Source organism: Coffea arabica, chromosome 1e (assembly GCF_036785885.1).
Source record: "Coffea arabica cultivar ET-39 chromosome 1e, Coffea Arabica ET-39 HiFi, whole genome shotgun sequence".
NCBI lineage: Eukaryota > Viridiplantae > Streptophyta > Magnoliopsida > Gentianales > Rubiaceae > Coffea > Coffea arabica.
Window position 1 is genome coordinate 44208568 of NC_092311.1, and position 27193 is coordinate 44235760.

At 35.2% G+C, this 27193-nt stretch overlaps 3 protein-coding genes across 10 annotated transcripts; 1 reads left to right on the forward strand and 2 right to left on the reverse strand.

Moving 5' to 3' along the window:
- Positions 1-335: 335 nt before the first annotated feature.
- Positions 336-4048, reverse strand: LOC113705503 (NAC domain-containing protein 60). Its single transcript, XM_027227380.2, has 4 exons — positions 3575-4048; positions 1709-1962; positions 1310-1603; positions 336-1031 (listed from the first exon to the last, which is right to left on the reverse strand). The coding sequence occupies exons 1-4, from the start codon at positions 3798-3800 to the stop codon at positions 603-605; spliced, it is 1203 nt and encodes a 400-aa protein (XP_027083181.1). The 5' UTR covers positions 3801-4048; the 3' UTR covers positions 336-602.
- Positions 4049-5221: 1173 nt separating this feature from the next.
- Positions 5222-8905, forward strand: LOC140021510 (protein disulfide isomerase-like 2-1). 4 transcript variants are annotated; one of them, XR_011825340.1, is made up of 6 exons: positions 5222-5942; positions 6372-6456; positions 7153-7282; positions 7409-7464; positions 7895-7966; positions 8700-8905. XR_011825340.1 is itself a non-coding variant. In XM_072072515.1 (5 exons), the coding sequence occupies exons 1-4, from the start codon at positions 5920-5922 to the stop codon at positions 7450-7452; spliced, it is 282 nt and encodes a 93-aa protein (XP_071928616.1). In that variant the 5' UTR covers positions 5222-5919; the 3' UTR covers positions 7453-7464; positions 8700-8905. The 4 variants fall into 4 exon arrangements, 1 of the variants encoding a protein (XP_071928616.1); XM_072072515.1 differs by lacking the exon at positions 7895-7966; XR_011825341.1 differs by lacking the exon at positions 7153-7282 and having other exon boundaries at positions 5223-5942.
- Positions 8906-19902: 10997 nt separating this feature from the next.
- LOC113705511 (methyl-CpG-binding domain-containing protein 5-like) lies at positions 19903-25320 on the reverse strand. 5 transcript variants are annotated; one of them, XM_072057223.1, is made up of 4 exons: positions 24885-25315; positions 21969-22148; positions 20513-20641; positions 19903-20378 (listed from the first exon to the last, which is right to left on the reverse strand). In XM_072057223.1, exons 1-4 carry the CDS (start codon positions 25248-25250, stop codon positions 20091-20093), a joined length of 963 nt encoding a protein of 320 aa, XP_071913324.1. In that variant the 5' UTR covers positions 25251-25315; the 3' UTR covers positions 19903-20090. The 5 variants fall into 5 exon arrangements, with proteins under 5 accessions (XP_071913324.1, XP_027083191.1, XP_071913331.1 ...); XM_027227390.2 differs by having other exon boundaries at positions 20531-20641; positions 24885-25307; XM_072057227.1 differs by having other exon boundaries at positions 20140-20378; positions 20508-20641; positions 24885-25320.
- Between the last annotated feature and the right edge of the window lie 1873 nt (positions 25321-27193).

Here is a 27193-nt window from a genome sequence, read left to right on the forward strand (position 1 = left end):
ATGAGTCATGATTTATCTGGAAAACAAGTAAAAAAAAAAGGTTCAAAAAAATTCCGATATAAGAGTTCAAAATTTTAAAATGTTTTTACAATAATTGATTAAATGAACTGAAATGTATAAGAATTATTCTTTCTAAAACTAATAATCGAAATTTCACAAAGAATTTTAATATCTCAAAAGTGCTATACTTTGAATTAATACAATCATCACGTACAAAGCGCATGAGATATTACCAGCGATCATAAGTTGCCTGCGAATGTGCACCACACATTCTCATTTGATATCCGAAAGTGAGGCAATCATAAAATTGTCATTGTCACATGGAAAATAAGGGATTAATAAACAAAGATATATTTTTTCAAAGGAGCTATCTGTTGTTTTACATCTACTACAATTCTGTACAGCCCTGTACATTTGTCTATATAGACAGCTGAGAATATACGCTAGTAGGAATCTATTCTAATGGTAATGCAAGCTTCTTGATCTATCTATTGCCTCCATAAAGTGGAAGGACATGTACGTACATGCATCCCAGTTTCTATACAGACTATTTTACAGGAGCTCCTTTGTACAAAGAAAGTGCTGCAATTGCTTTTCAGGAACTATCCAACTTGCACATACATGAAGAGCGCAGCCAGGATTATGAGAGCGATGAAGAATATGGATAAACGCTCAGACCCCACGTTAGAGAATAATCTAACCAACAATTTTGGCGGCTGCTGCAAATCTGGGTGACTGACGAGCTTGGGAGGGAGGTTAGCTTTGTCGACTCTGTACCTGTTAAGTGGATGAGCTTCATTGTATTCAAGTTTTTGCCTTCCCAATCTGAGCCTTCGATTTGCTGTGCCCTGGAAAGGAAGGCTGCAGGATGGGGTATCTTCGGCTGGCTGCTTAGACTTATTCTGCGACTCAGGTTCTGGTGCAACCGTTTGCAGGTGTTGTGGACTCGCGTAGATTGCAGAATCATCTAGCTGGATGATATCATCTTTCATAATGTCAGCAAAATAATCCTCTTCAATGCTGTCACAATCCTGGATCTCAAAGACACAGATAGCTAATAAGGGTATTGAAGACTGAATAAGCATCTGGGCACCAATTAAAATAAAAATAAACATACTGCTAATGGAATAGCTCTTTTTTCTACTGCTTTATCAGCACATGACACCAACTGAAATTTCGACCAGTTAAACAATGATATTATAGGAACCCGAGAGTAGGGTATATTATGTAACACAGAACAAACAACCCATTTATTGTGGTATAAATCATTAGATGCATCCCTCGGCAAAAAAGACACGCAACAGCATACCTTCTGGTGGCTGGAAGACGCGTAAGGAGACAATTCGTTGGGTACTTTATCATCACATTCAAATCCAGATTCAATCTGCTCAGTTGAATGCGAATTGTTGCTGCTACTACATTCCTTTGACCAGCAGTCGCCTAACAGGGCTCCTTCAGAAGCATCAGTTTGCTCAATTCCGGATGAAGCAGCAGCATTGTTGTTTGCAGCTGATGGATGTCTGCCTTCTTGAGGTTTCCTTCGTGGTGAGTCATCTAAATGGAACTCAGTGTTCTTTCTAAGGCGGCACACAACCATGAAATCCTGCACCAAGAAAGAAGAAACCCATAGAGTATTTAAGGTGCTTCATCCTATAAAAGGTACTTAAGGCAATCAGGAAAAAATGCTACATCAAAAGCACCATTTAACCTGTGACTTTCCACTCATGCAATATTCGTGCATTATCCATTCGGTCCTTTGTCCTTTTGGTGCCCTACCAGTGTGAAACACCAAAGTTCTCTTTGTGCCAATTATAGTCGAACCTGACTTTATATTACGTTCTTTTCCAGTGGCTTTCCAGTATCCAAGATCAGTTGCCCTCTTACTTTGGGAGCCATTCGGGTATTTTCTTCCACGAGGAGAAAAAAAGAACCACTCTTTATCTGATTGAATGACAGATTTACCTACAGAGGCAAGCATGAGAAGCAATCAACTATAAAAACCATGCTAATAAAAATAAAAGGACTTTGAAAGAACTACTGCATAGAGCAATTAGTCACATCAATTACCCGTTAGCAGTTAATAAATTCATTTGAGATGAAGTACTAACCAAATGTCAGGTGGCCTCAGATTTTTATGGACATTGTGTTTCCATTTGACAAGAAGTTCACCTTGTTATGCTCTTTGTTTCATCTCTGTTTCTCCATTCACTCTAAACAGCTTAGACTTACGCCAATGGATCATCAATATCCACTTAATCCTTCACTTTGCACAGGTGACAAATCAGAATGTTCTGACATAGTTTTCTTGAAGTTGCTCTGATTTTGGCTTATTTAGCAATTTGGAAGTTTTCTACAACTGATAATGCCTCCAGCTGATTCATATTAGGGTACTTATAAGACTTGAAACTAATTCAAATTATGTGGTGCTCCAGCTACCTTCCTGCCTTAGAAATCACCTGTACTAGACACTAAAGTTATTCCTGAAAGCAGCTACTCAAAGTCCAGCTGATACTTTCTTTTCAACTCCTAGGAGCCTTAATCTTCGAAGTCCAGCTCATACTTTCATTTCAACCCTAGTAACCTCAATTTTCCATATCAAGAAGAAAAGGCTTGTGTTTTTTGACTCTTTGGTTCCATGAACTTCTCTTTACTAAACTAAAATTAGGGGAGCAAAAAAAGGTAATTTGGGCATAGGAAAGCCTGAAACGAGCAATTTTTGAACAGGTTATGCTAAACAGGACTTCCAAGATTTCAACAAACTTCACGCATCAGCCATATCTGACCTTCATAGCAAGGAATTAAACTCATCAAATGAAGAAACCGTACCGATACCTAAGTATCCAAATTCTCAAAAAAAAGATTTACAATGCTTTTCCAAGTAAGGAACTCGTTCCTTTGGTTTATACTTACTCCTTCCTTTTCCTTTCCCTTCCCCTGCAAGGATTTAATCAACAGCATTCGTCTTCAAGAGTATTCAGGCCAAATAATGGCCATATCACATCCAGATCCAATATCTTACAAACATGCCAATGCATTTTTCCAATTGACTCTCCTCTGCTGTCTCATGTCCTTCATAAGGAATTTCACAATTTCTAAAGCCCCCTCCCTTCAAAAAAGCGCTTTCAGAACCGAATTTTTACCACAATAACAGAGTAACTAGACCAATGGTCCAACAAAAACGAGGGACCTATCTAGCTAAATAATTCCCACTAACCCCCCCCCCCCAAAACAAAAAAAGGAAATATAAAGGAAGAGAAAACATTTGTAAGGTTACAAGTCCAAATATTATAAGCATTCATAATTTATGTCATCTCTCTAAACAATTGAAATTTAGAGAGGAAAGGCGCAAATTATGTAAATGAAATCTACCTACACACAAATTACAAAATCATCCCAACTTATGTTCTAATGATGCTTGCTAATAGAAACATTTATATGCTTAATTCTTTACAGCATTGCAAACCATTTACCCCTTCATTCTTCTTCTCCAAATAATGGGAAACAATAGGACAAAGTGGAAGAGAAACAAATAAATCAACTAGCTATCATACGATTGTAACTGAAAAACAAGAACCTGGTAAGTCCCAGGGCTCGAATCTACAAATATCAACTTCGGGAATGACATCAACAGAGTTATCTAGCCCTTCAACCTTCTTCTTCAAGTAAAAACATATTAACTCTTCATCTGTAGGAGAAAACCGAAACCCGGGAAACATAGATGATGCTTCAGCCATTGAAATCTCCATATTCTTCTTTGTCGAAGAAGAACTAGTAATCTCATTTTCCTGTTGGTCCCCCATATCGTCTGAACCCCACGTACATTTAAAAAACCATAGAAAACATAATTTATATGCTAATAGGAAAAGATACCAATTTAGAAGTCTTGGAGAGAAGGAACAGAATCTGTTGATCAGAAGATGAACAAGTTTTCTAGGATTCTGATTCTCCTTTTTCTTGCTGGAAATCTCTACTTTTCCTTTTTCTTTTTCTTTTTTTTTCTAGTGTCAATGTGCTTTTGGTTGCTTTAACGTTGGAAAAGTGGTTTAATTAAAATGCATATTGACTCAGCGTTTTGGCAGCCATTTGCAGCCGGGAGGCAATGCTACGTGGCAATGCTTTTTCCTAGTTGTGGTATACAATTCAGCGGACAATTATTTTATTCATTCATCGGTTTAGAGACATTAGTCAAAGTTAAGTCAAAGCAAAAGTATTAGTAAATGTTTATGATTCTTTTCTGTAGAAGTGTTGTTGGTGATTTCAGCATGGCCGAAAGCTAATCCACTTGCTTGTCTTGATTCGTCGTTTTGACGTTCATTTTTTTTTTTTTTTTTTTGTGAGTGGAAGGCCTTGGAGGCTTTTTACTTGCACCCCCAGCTCCCGTGATTTTGACATTTGAATGCTCGATCGATCGGGTTGTTTCTCGGTTACAATCTCATCTTCCGTGCACATCACACAAGAAATATTGTTCTTTTTTATTTTTTAAAGATTTAAAAACTTTTGAATACTAGATCGAGGGTTTAATTTCAGTACACCTCTTTCTCCTGTCATTTTGACTTTTGAATACTAGGCTTGGGGTTCAACCCACCGCCTAATGCATCACACAAAAAACATAGCGTTTCTTATTTTTTGAAAATCCAAAGGGGTTTTGAATACTAAATCGGGGGTTCAATCCCATCCATCCAGTGCATCACAAAAAAAAAAAATAGTGCTTCTTATTTTTAAAAAAAATTCAAAGAGTGGAATAGTGCATTTATTTAATTTATTTAATCTGATGATTTACTTCCCAACTTTCATTGAAACCCCTTAGGGTGCGTTTGGTATCCCATAGAATTGGGGTTTAGAATTGGAATTGGAACCCCAATTCTAATTCTTGTGTTTGGACGCTGCATTTTCCATAGAATTAGCATTGAATTCTAATTCCAAGAGATTCCAATTCCACAATCTCAATTCTTTGTCGGACCAAAAGAATTCTAATTTCAATTCCACAGCTGAATTCCTAATCGGGTCGACACGCGGGTCTTGTACGAGTAAAAACTCAAAAATGGGTCAACTATAAAACGGATGGAAAAAACGCAAACCTCTCTCCTTCCCTTTCAACATAAGTAGAATAAGAGCCGAAGAGTGTTGATGACCTGGATGGTTTTCGTCGTCCTCTCACGTGCGCTGTGCGTGGTTCGTGACGACGTCGTTTTGTGTTGTTTGCTAATGTGTTCCTCGCGCATGACTCTTCGAACTCTAACCCTAGGTCAGACCAAAACGCCGCCTCTCTTCCCTTCCCTTTCTTCTCCCCGTCTCTCTCCTCAACCTTTCTCTCTGATCATTCTTCTTCCTCTCTCTCTCTCACTCGATCTTGACCTCTTTATTTTCTCCTCTGACTTTCTCCACCACACCGTCTCCCTCTCCTCTAAGAGCTCCTGCTACCCCCAACATCACGAGTCCCCCTTCTCCCACCTCCCTGTGATTTCCTTTCCACCTCCCTGCGCTTCAAGTTCATCGTCGTTGGATCCTCTTCCAGCCTTTGGGAGGACTTTCGATCCCACCACAAGATCCTCGCAGTCATCAGCATTTTTTACTACTCTTCCTCCCTCAATCACCATTCTCTCGCCCTTCAATTTTATTTTTAAATTTTTTGCTCCTCATTTTTTTTGCAGCCTGAATATCAATATTGGGCAGTATTTCGGTGTTTTTGGCTTTTCGATTATTTTCCTGTTTCCCAGTCTACATGCGAAGATGCCTTTGCTTTTTTGTGATGTTTTGCTTTGGTTTTCCAAAACATCTTGAAATTCTATGGCTTAAGAGATGGTCATTTAGTGGTTTTTTTTTTGTATCTTGGCTGATTGTATTCTTTTTATTTTTCAGGGGATTTTTCTTCAACAGCTTCAACAACAGGGTGCAACACCATCTGGGACGAACAACCCTATGAAGAGAATTTTGAGAAAGAGGTGGGTCAAGATGATTGCCCGTGATTTCATTCATTTGTTATTTTTTAGAGGTTTTTTTTGGTCATGGTGAATTGGATGTAAGTTTTTTGATGGTTTTGATGAATTGGAGTCCTATGTGTTTAATTGCTTTTAGATCCGTGACTTTTCTTTTCTTTTGGTTGTAATAGTCGAATTCGGATCTTTGTTGTGCTTTTGCTCTATTGTATATTTGTGTATGGATTCGTGTGCACTGTCAGTTTTTCGTCTATTGCCGTGTATGCTATTTAGGAGATAGGTGGACTAGCATGGAAAACTACTATGTTGGAATGCGAAATTGATTTTTGACATCATTATGTTTGCTGATTTGAAGTGATTTTGAGCTATTCTTGTAAGGGAAGATGTAAAGAAGTTTTTTTTTTTCTTTTTCTTTTCCCCATGATGAATTTGTAGGTGTGGGCACTGTAAGAAGCTTGCTCCAGAGTACGAGAAGGTTGGTGCAAGTTTCACGAAAGTTAAATCTGTTTTGATTGGAAAGGTTAGCCTTTCAGCTCTTTTATGATCCATTGACCCTTTCAGATATGGTAGGAAAAGTCTCATTTTTACTCTAGGTTCGTAGTGTTGCTATATCAATTAGGACATTTGCCATGGGTTATTAAGTAGTTTAGCTAAAGTTGGTACAATCTAAAGCTTGAAACTTCTGGGAATGTTACTATTGCATTGCTGTAGAGAACTCATATATGATACAAAATTCATGGTTTTTGCCATGCTATCGTGGTGGGCTTGTTTTAATGAATTTTGGAGTTGTACATTATTAAGGGTTTTGTCATTGTTTGAATCATCTATCTTTGTGCTTTTTCTGATCACCTTAGGAGTTGCCATCCTTGGAAGTTACATTAATATAGAGCAAGATGCTACGGCAAAACTCTCTCAGACAAACTATACGGTTATTTCGTGTTGAAAAAGTGCTTACATTTTTCTTTTTATCCTTGCAAACTGGATATGCTCTATTTGATTTCCATCACTGAAATCTTGAGAAAGTGGAACCTGAGGTCCATTGCTATCTGGTTGCTTGTTGGCATCAACATCAGTTTAACTGTCTTAGCTATTGTGAATCTTCTATTTTGCATCTGATTTAATGTCAATACTTAAAAGATTAATCAACGATTTAGCTGTGAATTATAGCAAAATAAGTTTAATTTTTGAACTTATTATCAAATTATATTTGTTGTAGGTGAACTGCAATGAGCATAAGAGCGTTGCAGCAAATATAGTGTTTGTGGTTACCCTATATCCAATGGTTTCCAAAAGGTTCTTTGGAGCCCAAAAAGTTAGTTTATGTGAAATGCTGGAGTTTTCAAAAGGTCTTTGTTTTTCCGTACTTGCTCTGTTGAAATGATATCTATCCTGGTGTTGACTCTATGTAAATATAACTTACATGCCTTCAGTTCATACAATTGTATTCCTCATGAATCTATTTTTATTCTCAGGTATGAAGGTGCACGACCTGCAGAAGCCCTTACTGAGTTTGTGAATAGTGAAGGAGGTAATGTTATTGTCTAGCTGGCTTGTGTTTTGTGGTCCATAAGTGTAATCCATGCTAACAAGTTTGGTAGATTTATGTTAAACTATATTTTGGTAGAAGTGTTGAATAATCCACAAGGTTGTTAAAATCCAATCCATATTACTTACGAAGATTAGAAATTTACTTCACCTTAAGATATCACCAAACTCTTTTGGATTCATTGTGCTGAAATATCACCTTAAATACTTGATACTGGAACTTTGGCGTTAATTCTTCTTGATCTTGAGCATACATGAACTGTACACTTCCATCCATTGTTGAAGACCTGACCTTACTTGGTTTCATTTCCAATGAGGTTTCTTCTCCATCATTTTTCATTATGAAAAATTTTTATTTTCCAAAGATTAGATTTAATCTTAATGAATTTGTTGCTTTTTCCTATTTGAATCAGATGAGATGAGCTTTGCAAGACATTTCTTATCATTTTGCCATTGCAATAGTTTCTGGAAAATGCAGAGCCAAGGTACATTCATGTAAAAAAAAAAATGAATATTCTGGAATATTTTCAAAGTGAGACTCATTTTGGCTAATGAATACTTATTAGCAGGTTTACAATGTTGTTAAGTTACCAGAACTTTATTGTGCCAGCAATACACTATATAATCTGCCTACCCTACCGCCAAAGGTGTTTCTATTACATTTTAGGCAAGAATAATGAGTGTTCTGGTAAATGGTGAGGTTGAGTATGATAAAATTCAGCCCTTGAGAAAAAATGCCACATTCACATTTTTACATGAAAAATGCAAGTTTTTCGTTTTGTTAGTTGTGTACATTGATGGCCTATATCTGGTACCATGAAATAATTGCTTAGAATAATGGTTTATGCAAATTGATGGGGTCTGATGCCAAGTTTAAGAGGGATAGAGTAGTGTAATGCAAGTGTTTGTTCCTCAAGTGAGCTGACTTCAATTAATGAGCTATTTTTATTTACTTGATGATAATGTAAACAGTGAGTTACATAATGCTATAGGGGTTGGTTAAAGGGGAAAGGAATTATATTATAATGAGGTGTATGTTTGGTAACGGTAGATTTTTGGATATGAAAATGATAATAATGCATAATGTTTTTGCCCGAAAAGGTGATAGTAGTTATTATTTTTTTGTTAAGTTTGGTGCATGATGACATGTAGTCCTTAGTTTGCTTTAATTATGGTTGATTCCATTCAAATTTGAGATTGTTTGTATGTAATTTGCAGGTTGATGGCGCTAAAATTTTCTTGTGGATTTGAACAAGGTGCTTAAATGAGCTGACTTTTCTTCAAATTGGGAATGGTTTATGGATGGTAGTTTTCATAGTCATGTCATAATGGAATCCAATAATAATGCTTAGTTCATAATTACCAAAATATGTAGTTTGTACGAGTGTAGATTCTATTTTTTCACAATCTATTTTTGGTTCATATATTGTTTCCACTTACTTTTTTTAAGCTGTACATGAATACACATTTTTTCCATATATCATTGTCGGCTATTGAGCGAATTGTTGAATGTTATCGGGAAGTTGGGTTCCATGAAATTGCCAAATTGTGCCATGCAGAAATTGAATTGAAGTTGATTTTGGCATATTCATATTTTGCTTTCATGTACATTTCCAAATTTGTAATCTGCTACCGCCTACAATTCTGGAATTACGTCCGAAGATGATATTTTGGATTATGTTATGACGTTGATTATAACATTCTATTGAATTCAAGACCAAGTTTCTGCCTGCCAAGTCACCTGCACAAGCAGGTTGATTATAACATTCTATTGAATTCAAGACCAAGTTTCTGCCTGCCAAGTCACCTGCACAAGCAGGCCGTTGGCTCTGAGTTCTGCAAAAATCTTAAAACCTCTTATAGAGAGCATACTCTCTCTCTCTCTCCAATGACCAACTTAAGATTTGAATATTCCTTTCGATGAATGCTTTATCCTTGTAAGTTCTATGTGTTGAACATAGATGATCTAGATTATTCCTCCTCCCAAAATTGCTGTATTCTTGGTGTAATAAAAAAATTTAATTCTAATTCAATTGAAATGTATTCTTTTGAATTTATATATAATAGAAGTAACAAAGAGACACCCATCATCTCTCACACACAGATATGCAAGGCAAAAATCACACTGTAGTATTCTAACCAAAAAAATATTAAACCGATTTTCACTGTTATTGGATTCCGCACTTCAGTTTTAGCATTAGTTCAGCTTATGAAACTGTTTCCTTGCAAATGCCGTTTCTCCCTCTCATTAACAGCTTCTTTAGCAATCCTCCACTTCCCCTTTTTTCAACGGTACTTTTTTTCTCTTATAACGTACGACTTATGACGTACGATATATGCAAATCATCATGTTCTATGCTTCTACATGTCATGAAAAATGCTGAACTTTATTCTCATGCTAAACGAGCAATAGAGTAAAGATAAGACAAGAATTCACTTTCAAGCTAAAAAAATATTAGCTTTAAATCTCAGCAGTACCTTTATCTAAATCTAAATAAATATTCATACTATTTTCGTGAAGCGATTGTACCTTTTATTTATTCATGTATATTTATGTTTAACTGCGTACATAAAATTATTAACCGATAAATATTTTTGTTCTATGACTCCATATATTTAAGAGGGCATGTTTTATATTTATCCCAACGCGCAACGCGCGTTTTATGCCTCCTAGTCAATTATCGATCGCCATATCAGAAGCTCTGATGGAGCATTCTTCGTCGCCGCCGCCTCCTCCTCCAATTACGTTGATAGAGGCACTTTTGCTGCCGCCTCCACCCTTCCATGCCCCACTCCCTGCCTTTTGCACAACTCAAGTTGAAATTATGGGGTTCCAATTAGTTTCTATCAGTTTTTTCCTTCCCCTCTTTGTGTTGACTTGTGCCTCCACCTCCGCTGGCCTGGTGTTGCCCACATTTGTCGTCACCGTGCATTCTCTCATGCTTCCTCTCCTGGATCGCTAATTACTCTCTCCCTACTATTCCAGATTTTCCAGATAGATTTAGAGCTTACGAAGGTAACATCAAAATTTAATTTTTGCCAATTAAACATTTTTTTAGGGGTTTTTTTTTTATAATTTGTGGTATTGATTCTATACGGTTATTATTATTATATTAAGCTTATAATTTACACTGTTATGTGAACAAAAGAACAAGTTGGTCTTTGGTTTCGAGTGTCTTGTTTGTTTGAGTCTTAGTTAATTAGTCAAAGTTTGGCTTGGAACCTTTTCGGAATAATGCCTGAATGTTTAGGATTTGAGGGTACTTATGTACAAGTTAGCTGCTAAAATTTGTCAGTTTACCTTGCAATTAAATAAATGTAGAAAGTAGAAGGTGATGCTGATGTTGTGGAAAAAATCTATTATAGTGAATTATATCTCATCCAATATATTTGTGTGTTTACGTCTTTCAATTTGATTATTGTTGCTCTAAACATTTCTTTCTTTCTCTTACATGTGGAGTTGCAGAAGAAATTTATATTGATGTTTGTACTTCTAAGAATCAAGATTGCTTCTTTGAACTGTAAAATGATCTGCTTACCGCATTTCTTTGGGTACTTGGGCATTTTTTTATTGATTATGAGGCTTTTGGAAAAACCACCTTTGGTTGGAAGTAAACTAATAATACTACTAGTACTATCATTTTATTCATCTCTTGATTTTCTATCTCTTGCTTTTAGCTTGATTCCCAATACTAACTAGTAGTACTCCTTAATTGCCTCTGCTTCTGGCGTTTAAACATCTCCTATCCCAGTAATTCCTCAGCCTATCATGTTTAATTACAGGTTAGTGCCATCTTCTCGCTATTGATGGGACCATTAGCTTACACCAATATATAACTAAGTCCGGACTCCACAGATGGACAAGAATTTAAAAGAATAGTTTCACTAGCCATGCTTGTCAAGATAGATTTCTGGAGAATGCTAACATAGATCTAAATGACTAACTTGTAATACATTTATGATGCAGTTTAGAGTTATGCCATGATCCTCACACATGCACAGACAGGGAGAGGGGAAGTTGGCAGCCCTGTAATTCCAATGGTGTGAATATTGAATGCTGACCATATTTGCCAAGACAGAAACTGTTGTCTTGGAGACGAGCTTGGCCGTAGGTTTGTACACCACATTGCGTTTCCCGTCTGCTTTTAAGTCCTTAGCAGAGGGAGAAGAAACAGCAGCCCCGCATAGATTAGCCTGGAATCAGAAGACATGTAACAGTAAGATATCTACGTCTTGGGGGGAAAATGCAGGAGAAATTTCTAATTTTGTGATGAATTTTAAAAAAATTCTACAAAAGGGGTGATTTTGATTGGGTATTCCGTAGGGGGGGTCTTCGCATTTTGCGAATGCGAGCTCTGCTTATTGAGCTCACATTCCACGAATGCGAGCTCAATAGAGCTCACCCTGATATTTTTTTTTTTTTTTTTGGGCTCTCATTAAATTTTTTCCAGAAAATAGTAAGAGCTAAATAAAATTTTTCAAATAGCTCGCATTTGATAAATTTGACCTCCAAAAATTGTATTTATCAAATAAATTTTTGGGCCCTCAATAAATTTTTTTTATCAAATTCTAATTTTCCTTTGTTATTAATGAATCGTATTTATTTGTTGACACCGACGAATTTTAGTTATAAGAATCTAATAGTTAATAGTCATTAATATCTGTTACAATTTCAACTGTAATTTTAGAAATTTCATAACGCAATGTTATTTAAAAAAATTATATAAGTTATTTTTATGAAGTGCATGTTATTTATTTTCTTTGTTTTGCTGTTCGACAATTCCGAAATCTTTGTTTTGATGTTCGGCAGCTATGTTTCGATATTGCGTTCTGCTTCTCCCACTCACTTTTGTCTTTTTTTTTTCGAAATGGGTCTTGGCGGTATGTAGTGCGAGGATGCGAGCTCAATGTGAGCGCATTCCGGGAATGCGAGCTCAGTGAGCTCGCATTTTCAGAATGCGAGCTCAATGAGCTCGCATTTCCAGAATGCGAAGACCCTCTTTTGTGGAAACAAACCCAAGAACCGCCCTCGTTGTAGAATTCTTTTTTTTTTTCCATCATAAACTGAGAATTCACCCAAAATGCAGTGAATGGGAGGAGAATTACACTCGATTGCTCGAAATGTGATTGAAAGGACATTTGGTTTGTCCAAGAAGCGATGGGCCATTTTGAGAGATGCATCTTTTTTTGATATCAATACTCATGTCATGATAATTAATGAATGCGCCATCTTCATAATCTTATTCGAGTAGAAGAACCAAATGATCCTTACTTGGATGAGGTTGATGCTGAGATGTGAAGAGTACAACATGAGATTGATGATGAAGAAGAAGATGAAATGGAAAATGAAGATGAGGAAGATGGAATGGAAGATAATGGTCCAAATAATGATGGTGGCATAAGAATGTCCATTCTGCTTGTAAACATGTGATTGTTGACTTTTACATTTTTGCTGGACTGATCGTGACCTATACTTTCTTTAGGTGGATTGTGAGGTAATTTGCTTTTATCATTTGAATCTTGCTTTCAGGTCTCTGAGTTTGCAACTTAAAGGTGCAAAACATGTTGTATATGGCTTGATGTTTGTTTGGTGTCGATAGACAACTAGACCCTTAAATATATCAACAAGTTGTGAGAATATAAGATCTTCAGCATTCTTTGCAAAAGGTCGAAAACGCTCTCTTGCAGGGACTGGAGCAACTTCACTTGTGCAACCATGAACCATGTGATTAATATCAGATTATTTCACTGGATTTACATATGGGTTTATGCATGCATAATATCTGTTTATGCATGTGGATTTGTGTACGTTTGGCAACACACCTTTCTGCTGATAATTTTCTCTTTAAAAATCAACGAATTGCACAAGATGAGATATTTATGGTTTGTTGGTAACAAGTGATGCAGGTTTTTGTTCAAAACTGTTCTTGAAGTTTTGGGTCAAACGTGTCTGCATGAAAAGGCATGTTAATGTGGTCTTGTTAAGAGATACTTTAGACTTCATACTTTCTTGTTTTCATTTTGTGAATAGTTACTTTCTTGTTCATCCTTATGCAGAAGCTTTACTTACATACACAATGAACTTTATCTTGTTGTCTTACATACCCCAATTAGTTTTTTATCTAATATAATTTAATTAAGAATAAAGGAAACAAGAGTAATACTATATTTTTTTTCTAGAAAAGGAACTAATTGGTTTTTTTCTTTAAAGCTTTAATAACAATTGGTTAAATGCAAGAAAAATAAATTATTAAAGGCACTAATTGATTTTTTCCTTGAAACTTTAGTAACAATTAGCTAAATGTTTAAAAAATTATTCCATATGAAAAAGAAAAAAATAAAATTTTTATGTAAGCAAATGTTAGATGGAAACAATTCTAATTCTTAATGAATTCTTCTCGCATCCAAATTAACAAAGAATTTGGAATTCCAAATGAATTCTGTATCAATTCTATGCATTTCCCAAACAAAAGAATTCCAACGTTTTGGAATTCCAATTCCTAGAATTCTAATTCTACAAAATTGGAATTGAAATTCTATAGAATTAGATGTGAGCTCACTGAAAATGCGAGCTCACTGAGCTCGCATTCTGAAAATACGAGCTCACTGAGCTCGCATTCCCGGAATGCGCTCACATTGAGCTCGCATCCTCGCACTACATACCGCCAAGACCCATTTCGAAAAAAAAAAAAGACAAAAGTGAGTGGGAGAAGCAGAACGCAATATCGAAACATAGCTGCCGAACATCAAAACAAAGATTTCGGAATTGTCGAACAGCAAAACAAAGAAAATAAATAACATGCACTTCATAAAAATAACTTATATAATTTTTTTAAATAACATTGCGTTGTGAAATTTCTAAAATTACAGTTGAAATTGTAACAGATATTAATGACTATTAACTATTAGATTCTTATAACTAAAATTCGTCGGTGTCAACAAATAAATACGATTCATTAATAACAAAGGAAAATTAGAATTTGATAAAAAAAATTTATTGAGGGCCCAAAAATTTATTTGATAAATACAATTTTTGGAGGTCAAATTTATCAAATGCGAGCTATTTGAAAAATTTTATTTAGCTCTTACTATTTTCTGGAAAAAATTTAATGAGAGCCCAAAAAAAAAAAAAATATCAGGGTGAGCTCTATTGAGCTCGCATTTGTGGAATGCGAGCTCAATAAGCAGAGCTCGCATTCGCAAAATGCGAAGACCCCCCCTACGGAATACCCAATCAAAATCACCCCTTTTGTAGAATTTTTTTAAAATTCATCACAAAATTAGAAATTTCTCCTGCATTTTCCCCCCAAGACGTAGATATCTTACTGTTACATGTCTTCTGATTCCAGGCTAATCTATGCGGGGCTGCTGTTTCTTCTCCCTCTGCTAAGGACTTAAAAGCAGACGGGAAACGCAATGTGGTGTACAAACCTACGGCCAAGCTCGTCTCCAAGACAACAGTTTCTGTCTTGGCAAATATGGTCAGCATTCAATATTCACACCATTGGAATTACAGGGCTGCCAACTTCCCCTCTCCCTGTCTGTGCATGTGTGAGGATCATGGCATAACTCTAAACTGCATCATAAATGTATTACAAGTTAGTCATTTAGATCTATGTTAGCATTCTCCAGAAATCTATCTTGACAAGCATGGCTAGTGAAACTATTCTTTTAAATTCTTGTCCATCTGTGGAGTCCGGACTTAGTTATATATTGGTGTAAGCTAATGGTCCCATCAATAGCGAGAAGATGGCACTAACCTGTAATTAAACATGATAGGCTGAGGAATTACTGGGATAGGAGATGTTTAAACGCCAGAAGCAGAGGCAATTAAGGAGTACTACTAGTTAGTATTGGGAATCAAGCTAAAAGCAAGAGATAGAAAATCAAGAGATGAATAAAATGATAGTACTAGTAGTATTATTAGTTTACTTCCAACCAAAGGTGGTTTTTCCAAAAGCCTCATAATCAATAAAAAAATGCCCAAGTACCCAAAGAAATGCGGTAAGCAGATCATTTTACAGTTCAAAGAAGCAATCTTGATTCTTAGAAGTACAAACATCAATATAAATTTCTTCTGCAACTCCACATGTAAGAGAAAGAAAGAAATGTTTAGAGCAACAATAATCAAATTGAAAGACGTAAACACACAAATATATTGGATGAGATATAATTCACTATAATAGATTTTTTCCACAACATCAGCATCACCTTCTACTTTCTACATTTATTTAATTGCAAGGTAAACTGACAAATTTTAGCAGCTAACTTGTACATAAGTACCCTCAAATCCTAAACATTCAGGCATTATTCCGAAAAGGTTCCAAGCCAAACTTTGACTAATTAACTAAGACTCAAACAAACAAGACACTCGAAACCAAAGACCAACTTGTTCTTTTGTTCACATAACAGTGTAAATTATAAGCTTAATATAATAATAATAACCGTATAGAATCAATACCACAAATTATAAAAAAAAAAACCCCTAAAAAAATGTTTAATTGGCAAAAATTAAATTTTGATGTTACCTTCGTAAGCTCTAAATCTATCTGGAAAATCTGGAATAGTAGGGAGAGAGTAATTAGCGATCCAGGAGAGGAAGCATGAGAGAATGCACGGTGACGACAAATGTGGGCAACACCAGGCCAGCGGAGGTGGAGGCACAAGTCAACACAAAGAGGGGAAGGAAAAAACTGATAGAAACTAATTGGAACCCCATAATTTCAACTTGAGTTGTGCAAAAGGCAGGGAGTGGGGCATGGAAGGGTGGAGGCGGCAGCAAAAGTGCCTCTATCAACGTAATTGGAGGAGGAGGCGGCGGCGACGAAGAATGCTCCATCAGAGCTTCTGATATGGCGATCGATAATTGAAAGGGAAGGAGAGAGGTTTGCGTTTTTTCCATCCGTTTTATAGTTGACCCATTTTTGAGTTTTTACTCGTACAAGACCCGCGTGTCGACCCGATTAGGAATTCAGCTATGGAATTGGAATTATAATTCTTTTGGTCCGGCAAAGAATTGAGATTGTGGAATTGGAACCTCTTGGAATTAGAATTCAATGCTAATTCTATGGAAAATGCAGCGTCCAAATACAAGAATTAGAATTGGGGTTCCAATTCCAATTCTAAACCCCAATTCTATGGGATACCAAACGCACCCTTAGAGTCTTTCGTAGAATCTATATCTATATAAATTTGAGAAGGAATTTTTAGCAACAAACCTTCACAAACCTTCTCACTCTCAACTCTATTTTTCTAGCATTTTACATTTAATTTATTTCGTAAAAAAATATCATGGGCACGTTACACCCCTCACGTTTCCCTCAAACAAGAAGTTAACTCCAACTAACACTCCCACGTTTCCCTCAAACAAGAAGTTAACTCCCACCAATACTCCTTACACACCTTACTCCAACTAACACTCCTCACCCACTTTCCCACTACAATAAACATTTTCACAGATCATCTCCATGAAGGCAAGGTATACTGGTTTCAAAATATATATGTAATTCCGGCAAATCTTAAATATCGGCTTGCATCACATCAGTACCAATTATCATTTGGAAACGATATGAAGATAGTGAATATTTTAGATGATTGTGGAACCATACCCCGTTTCAAGTTTAATCTGGTCAAACTATGAGATACAGAACAACACATGGACAATGATTTACAATTGATAGGTATTTCATTCTTCATTAACCATACTTCTATTTAAGTTGCATATTTGAACTGGTATTACTTATACTTTTTGATCTTTTGCAAATGTAATTGGTTTAGTTGTATCTGTTGGTTCACACTATCAAACATCTATCAATAACAAAACTAAGTGTGACATACTTTTACTTGACAAAAGGTTAGTTAATAGATTCAATATCTTTAAAATATTTTATATTCTGCAAATTTTGATTGATACTTACCAAAATTCTCTAAATGAAGTTTGACAGTAGTTCGGTTGACTTTATGTGATAAATTTGCAACTAATGATGGTGAACACTTGCATCAAACTGTTATAAAAAATAATATTTTGCTAGCCTGTGGTATTTGTGTGAGAAATTATAAAGGTAATTCAATTTATTTTCACTTTATTTTATTTTATTTTATAGTTTATCAATAATATAGCACATTGTGCAGGACCGTCACTTTATACTATTCGAGCAAGCAAATTGTATGTCAATTACTACTTAGATTTTGCTCAATACCTATACAGTTGGTAAATTTTACAAATACCAAAATATTAAATTATTAATAATATTTCATACCCTTACGAATATGTATTTGAAAAATTTGCAGGTTTGAGAATGATAAATGTGCTCAGAAATTAGTGACGTGGTTGCGGTCATGCAAATTTACAATGTCCCAAGCATCGTTGATATCAAATGCTAAGAGAATATGGATATTCGAATATACAGTTCTACTTACGATACAATTCCTCTCAATTAATTAAGTGATGAACAAGTATCTATATGTAGTTTCGAATTAATAATTGTAATCTATACATTCTTTGGATGGTTTTAGGTTAAATATTTTCGGATACTTGCTTACATTCAAAGTATCAATATGGATAATATGTTCCATGAGTTATGCAAAAATTGTGGACAATCATGTCAATCTCATTTTGCAAAAATGGTGTGTATCCATTGTTATAATGTAGTCGACATTATTGTCAGGTAATTATTTTCATATATTTTAAATTTTAATATAATTTTTTGCATGATACATCATAATTTCTTCTTAACAGATACAATGTTAACATAGAAGTTAGAAATTCCAGTGGTAACCTATACCTCACTCTTCAAGACAAGCATGCACGATTCATATTTCGTTGTGATGCTTCTTATCTTAGAGATTTAAAAACAAAGGTATACATTATTTATATGTATATATTTTTATATAATATTATTTACAAACTGTCTAAAACAAAATATAATTTTGAATTATGTATGCTTTTAATTGTCAGGAAAATAGAGGTGCATTGTTTGACCAACACATTAATTCATGCAAAAATCGTGAATTCTCATTTATAGTACGAACTCCACAAAAATCAACAAAATTAATTAAATCCCCAATACTGGCGTTCGTACTCAGAGGTGATTGGTGTGAAAAATGTTTACACCTTCGTAGAAGATTATCAAATCAGAGGCAAAATATTTGTAAGTATTTCATTTACTTATCAAATTAAATATTCAATTATATTTAATTGGACCCTTATGTCACTCAATCTATGATATAGACTTCTATTTTTTTTTTCAGGATCCAACATTTATCAAAGTGATAGTTTATAAATAATGGAGATGTTTTTATCATATATTGAACTATTGTTACAAAGTTTCATTTTTTAAATATACTTTCATATGCCCGTGATTATTATATTTTACTTTTTTTTTAAAATTTCTCTATAGATTGTAATTTTTTTTCAAAAATATAATCTACTGTGCATAGCACGGGTATTTATACTAGTAAGAGTAAATTAGATGGTTATTGTTATAGGCAAAAAAAAAAAAAAAGAGCTAATCAACTTGCTACTCAATCACTTTATCATTAGGGAGTATTGATTCTTCGTTTTGACTTTTGACATTTTGAGTACTCAATTCTTGAATTTTGACATTTGTCTCTTGAATTTCGACATTACTCAAGCATTACCAAAAGTAAAAGTTTAGACACTTGCATTACCTTCAAGCTCTCTTATTTCAACTTTCTGCCCATACAACATGAAATCTCCCAAAGGAAAAAATAAGAAAAAAGAGAGAAAAAAAAACCAACCTTATTAAAATGCAATAGCTCAAGAACCTACATTAAATTCTTATCTCACTCTAATTACACATTGTTCGCTTCTTTTTTTTTTTCCTGTCATTAAAATTATTGGATATTTAGTTTATTTTTTGCTACTAGTTTATTATTTGCTCACGTGCAAATGTCAAACAAATGCTTCGCCCAATAGGGCTTAATTGAAAAAAAAAACACTAAAATAAAGAAAGAAGTGAAAGAAAGAGATTTAAAATGTAAAGAAATGTGGATGCTCAAATGTTTTCTTCTTGTGCCAAATTCAATAATTGGCCGATGCTTGCAGAAAACATCTGAAAGGGATGAGCATCCTCCATCGATTTCACCTGCATAAAACAAAACAATGGATAAACACAAGGTAAAACGCATTCCTAAATCCTAGAGAATTCTGTACTGATTAAATTATCTGCATGAACCTGCAGTCTACGGTCTGGTTTCTGCCTAGCAAAAGGTGGAGAACCCTAAATCTCCATTCTCTACTTTCATGGAAGGGCCACCAACAGTCACTGCCACAGGTCAGATATTTACACCAAGCATGCAATTTAGGACACATTTTCAACATAAAGCAGAAGCTCGATATTTCCCTACAATATTCCACAAGCAGAACCCCAAGAAAACCAGCAACAAATGTGACAGGTAATGAATCACAAACAGCCTTTCAAGTAGGCAGTAAAATTTTGAATAATGTATCAAAGATTATCCCCAGAATTCAATGCAGAAAAGAAAAATGAAAGGTCTGTAGTTGATCACTGCCAGTTTTCTGCACTTGTTCTAAAACATTAAACAAAGAAGAAACAATCATGTGTAAACTTCAGTCCACTGCATACGTCAAGAAGCACCGTTGGTTTTGTCTAGCTGTGTGACACGCGAATAAACATTTCCCCATTCAGTCCTTTCAGATTTGGGTACAGTTGCATTGCTGAAAGTAGGTAGCCAATCATCAGGGCAATCATTTGCCTGAACCCACGTGAGAGACCGTGGTGGGTTTCGGAAGTCAAAGTTCATATCAGAAAAGTCTCTAATGTTTGATTTGGATTTCTTTTTCTGGTGATCTGAAGGGTTACCAGAAGCCTGCTTGGATGTCTTTTTCCTTTGATCGGAAGGGCCATCAGAAGGCTGCAAAACAAATCAAACAGTTTCATTTTCTTCATAAAAGCACACACATGTATGCCAAATTATGATGAGATAATTTAGTGTTTTGAGGGCTGTGGTATACTATCAATATGACTGAAGGAAGATTGTCACCAAACCAAACATTTATGCCTGACCGTAGCATTAGCATCAGATTTCAACTTTTTCTTGCGCCTGCTTCCTGTCTCCAGGAATTCGAGGACCTCGACCTTTGATCGGAATTTTAGCCCTGATGGCGAAAAGAAATACTGCACAATAAAAACCACAAATTGGTATTATTAAAGCGCCATAGATCAACTTCCAGGCACTTTGCTGAATAGGCATAATACAATTTGCATATTTGTACAGAATCATCAGAGCGCCAGGAAAGGCAGTAAAACAAACTAATGACAAAGTCAACAACAAAATTGACATCCCCTACAATGCAAACTCCTGAGATGTTATTGCAGAAAAACTATGAATATGTAAAAACTCCACTTAACTTAGTGCAGAAAAACTATGAGTGCTCAATCAAACTGCTAAAAATAAGAATACCCATACTTCACTCAATATAGCAGACACACAAACAACTTTATTTGCAGATGCGGTTGACCAAGATTGACTACAACAATCAACAGCCTATAACTAGCTGAATCTAGCTAACATTTTAAAATAGCCTGGATGCACAGAGATATATGCCAATGTTCAGAGAAACAAATGAGAAGAGTATGCAATTGGCCACCCAGCAGGCATTCGTGTGAAACCATTACTATCTTCTAGGAACACCACATGGGGATCTATCGTTGCATGAAAAATATCTTCTCACAAATAAAAGATTAAGAGCATATTCAAAGATTTTGAGCAAATATTCCCACAAATTTTAACTACTAAATCGCATGTTAAAAAAAACCAATAGCAGATCTAATGCCATAAACCTCTTCCGTTGCATGACTGTTAATGCAATTTATATGTCCAAAGTATTTTAATACACACCGTTTAGCCACCCAAGTCACTTGGCCTTCAAAAGTTGCATGCTGCCACAATGAAATGCTCATGTCAACCGTGAATTATTGACCAAAATGAATGTGCAAATAATTTAACAGGTAAAGCCGATAGCCAAACAGGAGAAACTCTCAACACCAATGATGGGAAACTAGAAAAACACGATAGCCACTACTAAGACAAGAAAGAATAAAGGAAAGGAAGGAAACCGTAAAGCTCACATCAACAACCCTATCAGAATTATCTTAGGAAAAAACAGTGGAAGTATTCCATATAGAAGACAACCTCCAAAACCATAACCCTGCCTTTCTAATCAATTTTGGAGGGAAAATCACAAGCATATCCTTTCAAAACTTTTATAAATTTTGATCAAGGTCATTTATTTTCTAGATGCAGAGCCAGTCTTCACATCGCTAAACAGTTAAAAACAGAAAGAGTCTTGAGCAGAACTTACATATAAGTCCTCCTAAACAGTTACCAATGAGGTGGAACTGATCTCCTACTTTCACTTGACGACACCCACCAGAATTAGAAATGAACAACCTAAAGATAACATGTATCTACATATAGAAGTCAACTAACAGAAGAAATTACTTTGTCAGTGTTGCCAGCAGTTTTACCGGCAGTACGGACTTTCCATGTGAACCCCCAGTCCAGCGGCAGCCAGTCTGGTCTCACCACCAATGCAGTGCAACCCTTCCTAGCTTGAGGACCCATCTTTGTTAGCTGTTGCAACATCAGAGTTGCAGGTGCAGTTTCCAACATAGAACCAATCTTCATTTGCCCCTCAGCATGGTACAAAGTTTCATTATACATGCCATTATCACCAACAGATTCATGACCGACAAATTCATGAGACCCACCTTGGTTTAGTTTAAGATTACTTTCTTTATCATCATGAGATTTTTCCCTAGGTAACTCGATCTGCTCCTCGGGAGAAGCATTGAGGTCAATCAAGGCCTTATCATTCAAGGGAGGTGCTACAAAATGGTAGCTGTGTGAAAAGCGGTCAGCCATGTTGGAGAGTTGTGAAGCTCTAAATCTATCAGAAACTTAGAGATGGGTTCCAGAAAGCGATGAGTTTGATTGACAGCTACAGGATCAGAATGGCAACTCTTGGACCAAGCACAATGCAGTGAATTAAAGATATGCGATAAATGGGCATTTATGTTGCAATAAAAAGAGAATCTAGGACTGGATATCGGTCGGAATACAATGACTTCATGATTTTTGCTTGTCATCCATCACAGCACATCAATAACCATGAAAAACATACGTATACAAGCGAGTGTAAAAAGAAAAACAGTCAATGAGAAAATTTTCACAAAGAAATCAGTCATCTTTCATCTTCTTACCATATTTATTCAGTTAATGCTTACCTTAATGCAACTTCAACTTTTATGCTTATTTCAATCTTATCATATTCAATGTGTCCTAAAATCTTGCAAGCCTGATGAAAAGTATCCAGTAACCTCATAATGGGAGTGATTTTTCTCTTTATTGCGATCAGTATTCTCATACTTACCCCATATTTTGCAAGGGACTCTAAAATGTTAATAACGAGTTGTGGATAATCCATAACTCATCAAGAAATTTAAAAAAAAAATGTATATAACAAGATCTCAATAATTTCAACTATCACAAGTAAGAACATTCTAGTTGTCTCAGCAAAGAACTCAAGTATGAGTCTTCTTTCACTTTTTCTTAGGCACATTTTACATCTAACCAGAGATTGCAACAACAACTAAACCTGAAGACAAATTTTTTGTGCAATTTAACCTCCTAGATAGAAACTTGCAAGGGAAGAAACAAAAAAACATGAAGGCAAAAGGGGGAGAACAAGAAGCTTTCAACCAAAGGAACTACCTTAAAAAAAGAAGTTCAAATAAACCAAATACTCAGGAGATTTCTTCAGCTTCTGGAAATAGATAAATCTATGGCTTAATGATATCCACAAGTATTCTAGAACAGCTTTACCAAAGTCACATTAAGTTTAGTGTGGCAGCTTTTTAACCCCTCGAAGTCAAAAAGTTTAAAGGACTTATGGCTTCAATAATAAATTTCCTCCACAAATAGATTTGAGGTATTTTACTTCAAATGACAAGGTTACAAGTATTCCACTGAGCTAGATATATTTATTTATGGTTTGTCTTACATTCTTATCAAATAGATTTCAAAGATTTCTTGACAGGATTGTAGAACAAATGACATTTCAGTTGATATTCAGCTATTTAAAAAGATATAATCACTTGTAAAGCATTTTGGTTGGCCTTAACTACTTCTTACATACATATACCCAAATACAGGAAGAAAGGGAGTATCAAAGAGAGATTGCATCCTAGGTTCTATAAGATACCACAAAGAAAGTCTTTGGATTAAAGTAACTGTGATCATCCTTGTAAGTTAGTAGTAAGTATGCCATCAACTCTGCTTTTTAAACAGAGATATCTTGCAAAATCCCATTAAGTAATGATTTTGAGAATGGTTGAGCACCATAGTAATAAAAGGCACCAAAATTAGCACAAAAATCAGCAAATTGCAAAGTGATAATGTTGAGAAAAAAATGTATGCATTTTGAACTAGATGTATACAACAGAGTTTCATAGCTTCACTTCATATTATGAGTTTAAAAATACTAAAAAAAAAAAAAACAAAGGCACAGGTGGAAGGAAATGGATAAATCCTTTGCTACCAGATTTAACATTAACAAGAACTTAGTTCACAGGAAAAATAAGTTTGACTATCTTTCAATCTCCTATGCTGCTATGCATCAAACATATCAAGAAATTGCGGTCAACCTTTGCAGCTGCAAAACACAAGTGCATTCCACTAAAACTCTTCCAAGTTCTAATATAAAAATAATTGGCTTCATTCAATGGCAAATTAGGTAAAATTTGCAGTGTTATATGCAATGTCATTAACATTTGTGTGAATTTAAAATAATAAACTACATTGACAGTGACCACAGATGGTCACAAAGAACAAAATTTATCAGCAATAATTGGTAATAGATAAAGAAGTATGCACTTAATGGCTAACTAGCAAAAAACACCAAAATCACATCTCTTAACTACTCCAAGAAAAGTCCCCCCCCCCCCCCCCCCCCCAACCAAAACACACACACCAAAAAAAAAAGGTCATTGATGCGAGCCCGCCTAGCACAAAATTTGCAGTTATGAAGGCTTACAGATGAGTCCTAAGATTCCTGATTACACCTTATTTCTCGCAGGTTCTTGTGTCAACTAAAACACCAAAAATAACACGCTACTACTAAAGTTCAAAGAGAGAGAGAGAGAGAAGTCCAAAAATTAACTCAACAGTGACCATTGCAATTAACTGCAATGTTATGGAGGCAAAAATTTCCATCCTCAATATCCACAATACAACTATCGATACAAAGCTACTACATTTCACCTAAAACACAAACACAACCAAAAAAAAACAAATTTAATAATAGCTTCTAAACAAAAGTGAAAGATATTGTCTGGAGAGAGAGAGAGAGAGAATTACTCTGTCAGATGTTCCAGCAGTGGCGCCGGAGGTTCGGACTCTCACTTCTATCTTCCAATCGTCCGGCAACCAGTCAGGCCGCTCCGCCATCTCCTCTACTGGTCTTCTCGGCCGCCGTTGTGACAGTGGAGTTACTTCTATAGCAACAGAGGCCATAGGAGTGGCTGAAGGTTTGGTACTGGTTTCCGCCGGGGCAGGCTTTTCCTCTGCTGATGCTGCGTCGTCGACCTTCTGGTCGGGGTCGATAAACCAACCGGTTTCTAGCAGCGGGTCGGGAAGTATTTGATCGTTCAAGGCTATGTCCGGGTCGACCAGGTTGGAGCCTTGAACCGGATTTTGTAGGCCCGAGAAAATGGGCTCGGACATTTGGGTCGAAAGAGTTGTATGCCGGGAGGGAAGACGGGCGTGAGAATTTAAATCAAATTCCGCCTACCGGCTGATTAAAAAAAAAAAAAAAAAAAAAATTGGCTAAGGTTTGTTTAATAGATGAATGGTTTTTTCTAGCTAAGGTTAAAACAAACTAACTAAGCTTCATTAAATAATGATTTTTTCAAAATATCCGTTTGAATTGCTATTTCCTAGAGTTTTCGTAGATGAATGTATTGTAATAATTTGATGTATATGAGGAATAAAGATAATTGAAATATGTGTTGATGAAGAATTGTAAAAACTTTTTGAAAAAAAAAAGACTTTCCAAACATATGATTTATGTGTCATAAAACTTTGATCTTATCGCCACTCTTAAATAGTGATCACTTCAACCTCTAGTATATTTATACATTTTTAGACAAGAAAATATAAGATCCTCATCCGCAAGACTCAAAATTGTTGATGAATAAATAGTATATATTTAGAACTAAACTCTTTCGCAAAATATTGAAAATTTTAGAGAATTGTAGAAGGGCATACCATGTTTGAAGCTATGATGTCGAAATTTGAGTTGTTCCTGTTCGTACTTTGTAGGCCTCAAGATTTTGGAGGTGATTGTCGAAAACAAATTATTTGCTGACAAATTCAAGCAAATCAGGAAATCAAAAATCTCGTTAAATTTTAGCTTTGCTGCAAATTTTCGCTCTTTTGATGACTTTGCTGGCTTCACAACTTCTCTCTTTTCCTTCTCTCTGACGGAGTTTTTCAAAATACAATGAATGGGTTATTCTGTAACCTTTCCTTTTCCTACTCTAATTTTTTTTCAAAATATGACAGAAGGGCATTTTCCTATTTCCCTATTTATGAGTTTCTTTTTTTTTTTTTTTGGCCTAGAATGACATTGTTCCAATTAAACTTTTCATGGCTTCATTTACATCATCCAGTTGGTAGATTTTATCTGAACATTAAACTTTTCGTGGCTTTATTTACATCGTCCAGTTGGCAGATTTAATCTGAACGGTAAGCTTTTCATGGCTTCATTTGCATCATCCAGTTGGTAAATTTAATCTGAACGGTAAGCTTTTCGTGAAATTGTCTGAAAGGAGAAGCGAACCAAATTATGCGGTTATATTGAATTGGATTACAATGGTAGAATTTTTTAACTTCATTCACCTGGATGATATTCAAATCATGAATTGACATATTATTGTTTTATACAAATGACAATTACACACCAAAATCCTATTGCATGCTAGGAGGAGTGCCGAAATTATTTTTAAAGTGAAGTTCATGCTAGCAGGAAAGTGAAAACTTCACTTGCCTTATTTAATGACGATTTTATTTGCAGTAGATTAGGTAATTATCACTCTATGGATTGTAAATTATTTGAGATAATTTTGTAAAAAAAGTACTGTAGCACTTTTTTGATATGATATATGTGAGATAAAAAGGTGATTGGAAAATGTGTTGATTATACAAGCAAATCAGTATGTGTCAATAAGGTGTAAATAAAATGTAAGTTTTTACTATCCAAACACGGTGTTGAATTTATGGCTTGGGCCTTGGTGCTATAGTCCCAAAACCAAAAAAAAAAAAACCGTATAACACTGAAATTATTACATTTGGTCACTCACATTTTAAAGCCATTGTATCTTGATCTCAAACTTTAAACAAAAAAAAAAAAAAAAAGTTAATATTGAGCTCAATACTCTAAAATACTTAAAATCTCAATTTTATTGAGGTTTCCACAGTATAAAATCTATTACTGTGATCATAATGGTCGCATAAAGTACTCAGCCTAAGTATATAATATTTTGAAATATCATTGAACTTTTCTTGTGTTTAAACGCTATATGTTTAAATACACGCTATCCAACGCAAACATGTATCTCTGTTCCTTTTTCTGTGTCAAAACACAAAAACATATCCCTTTTTGCAAA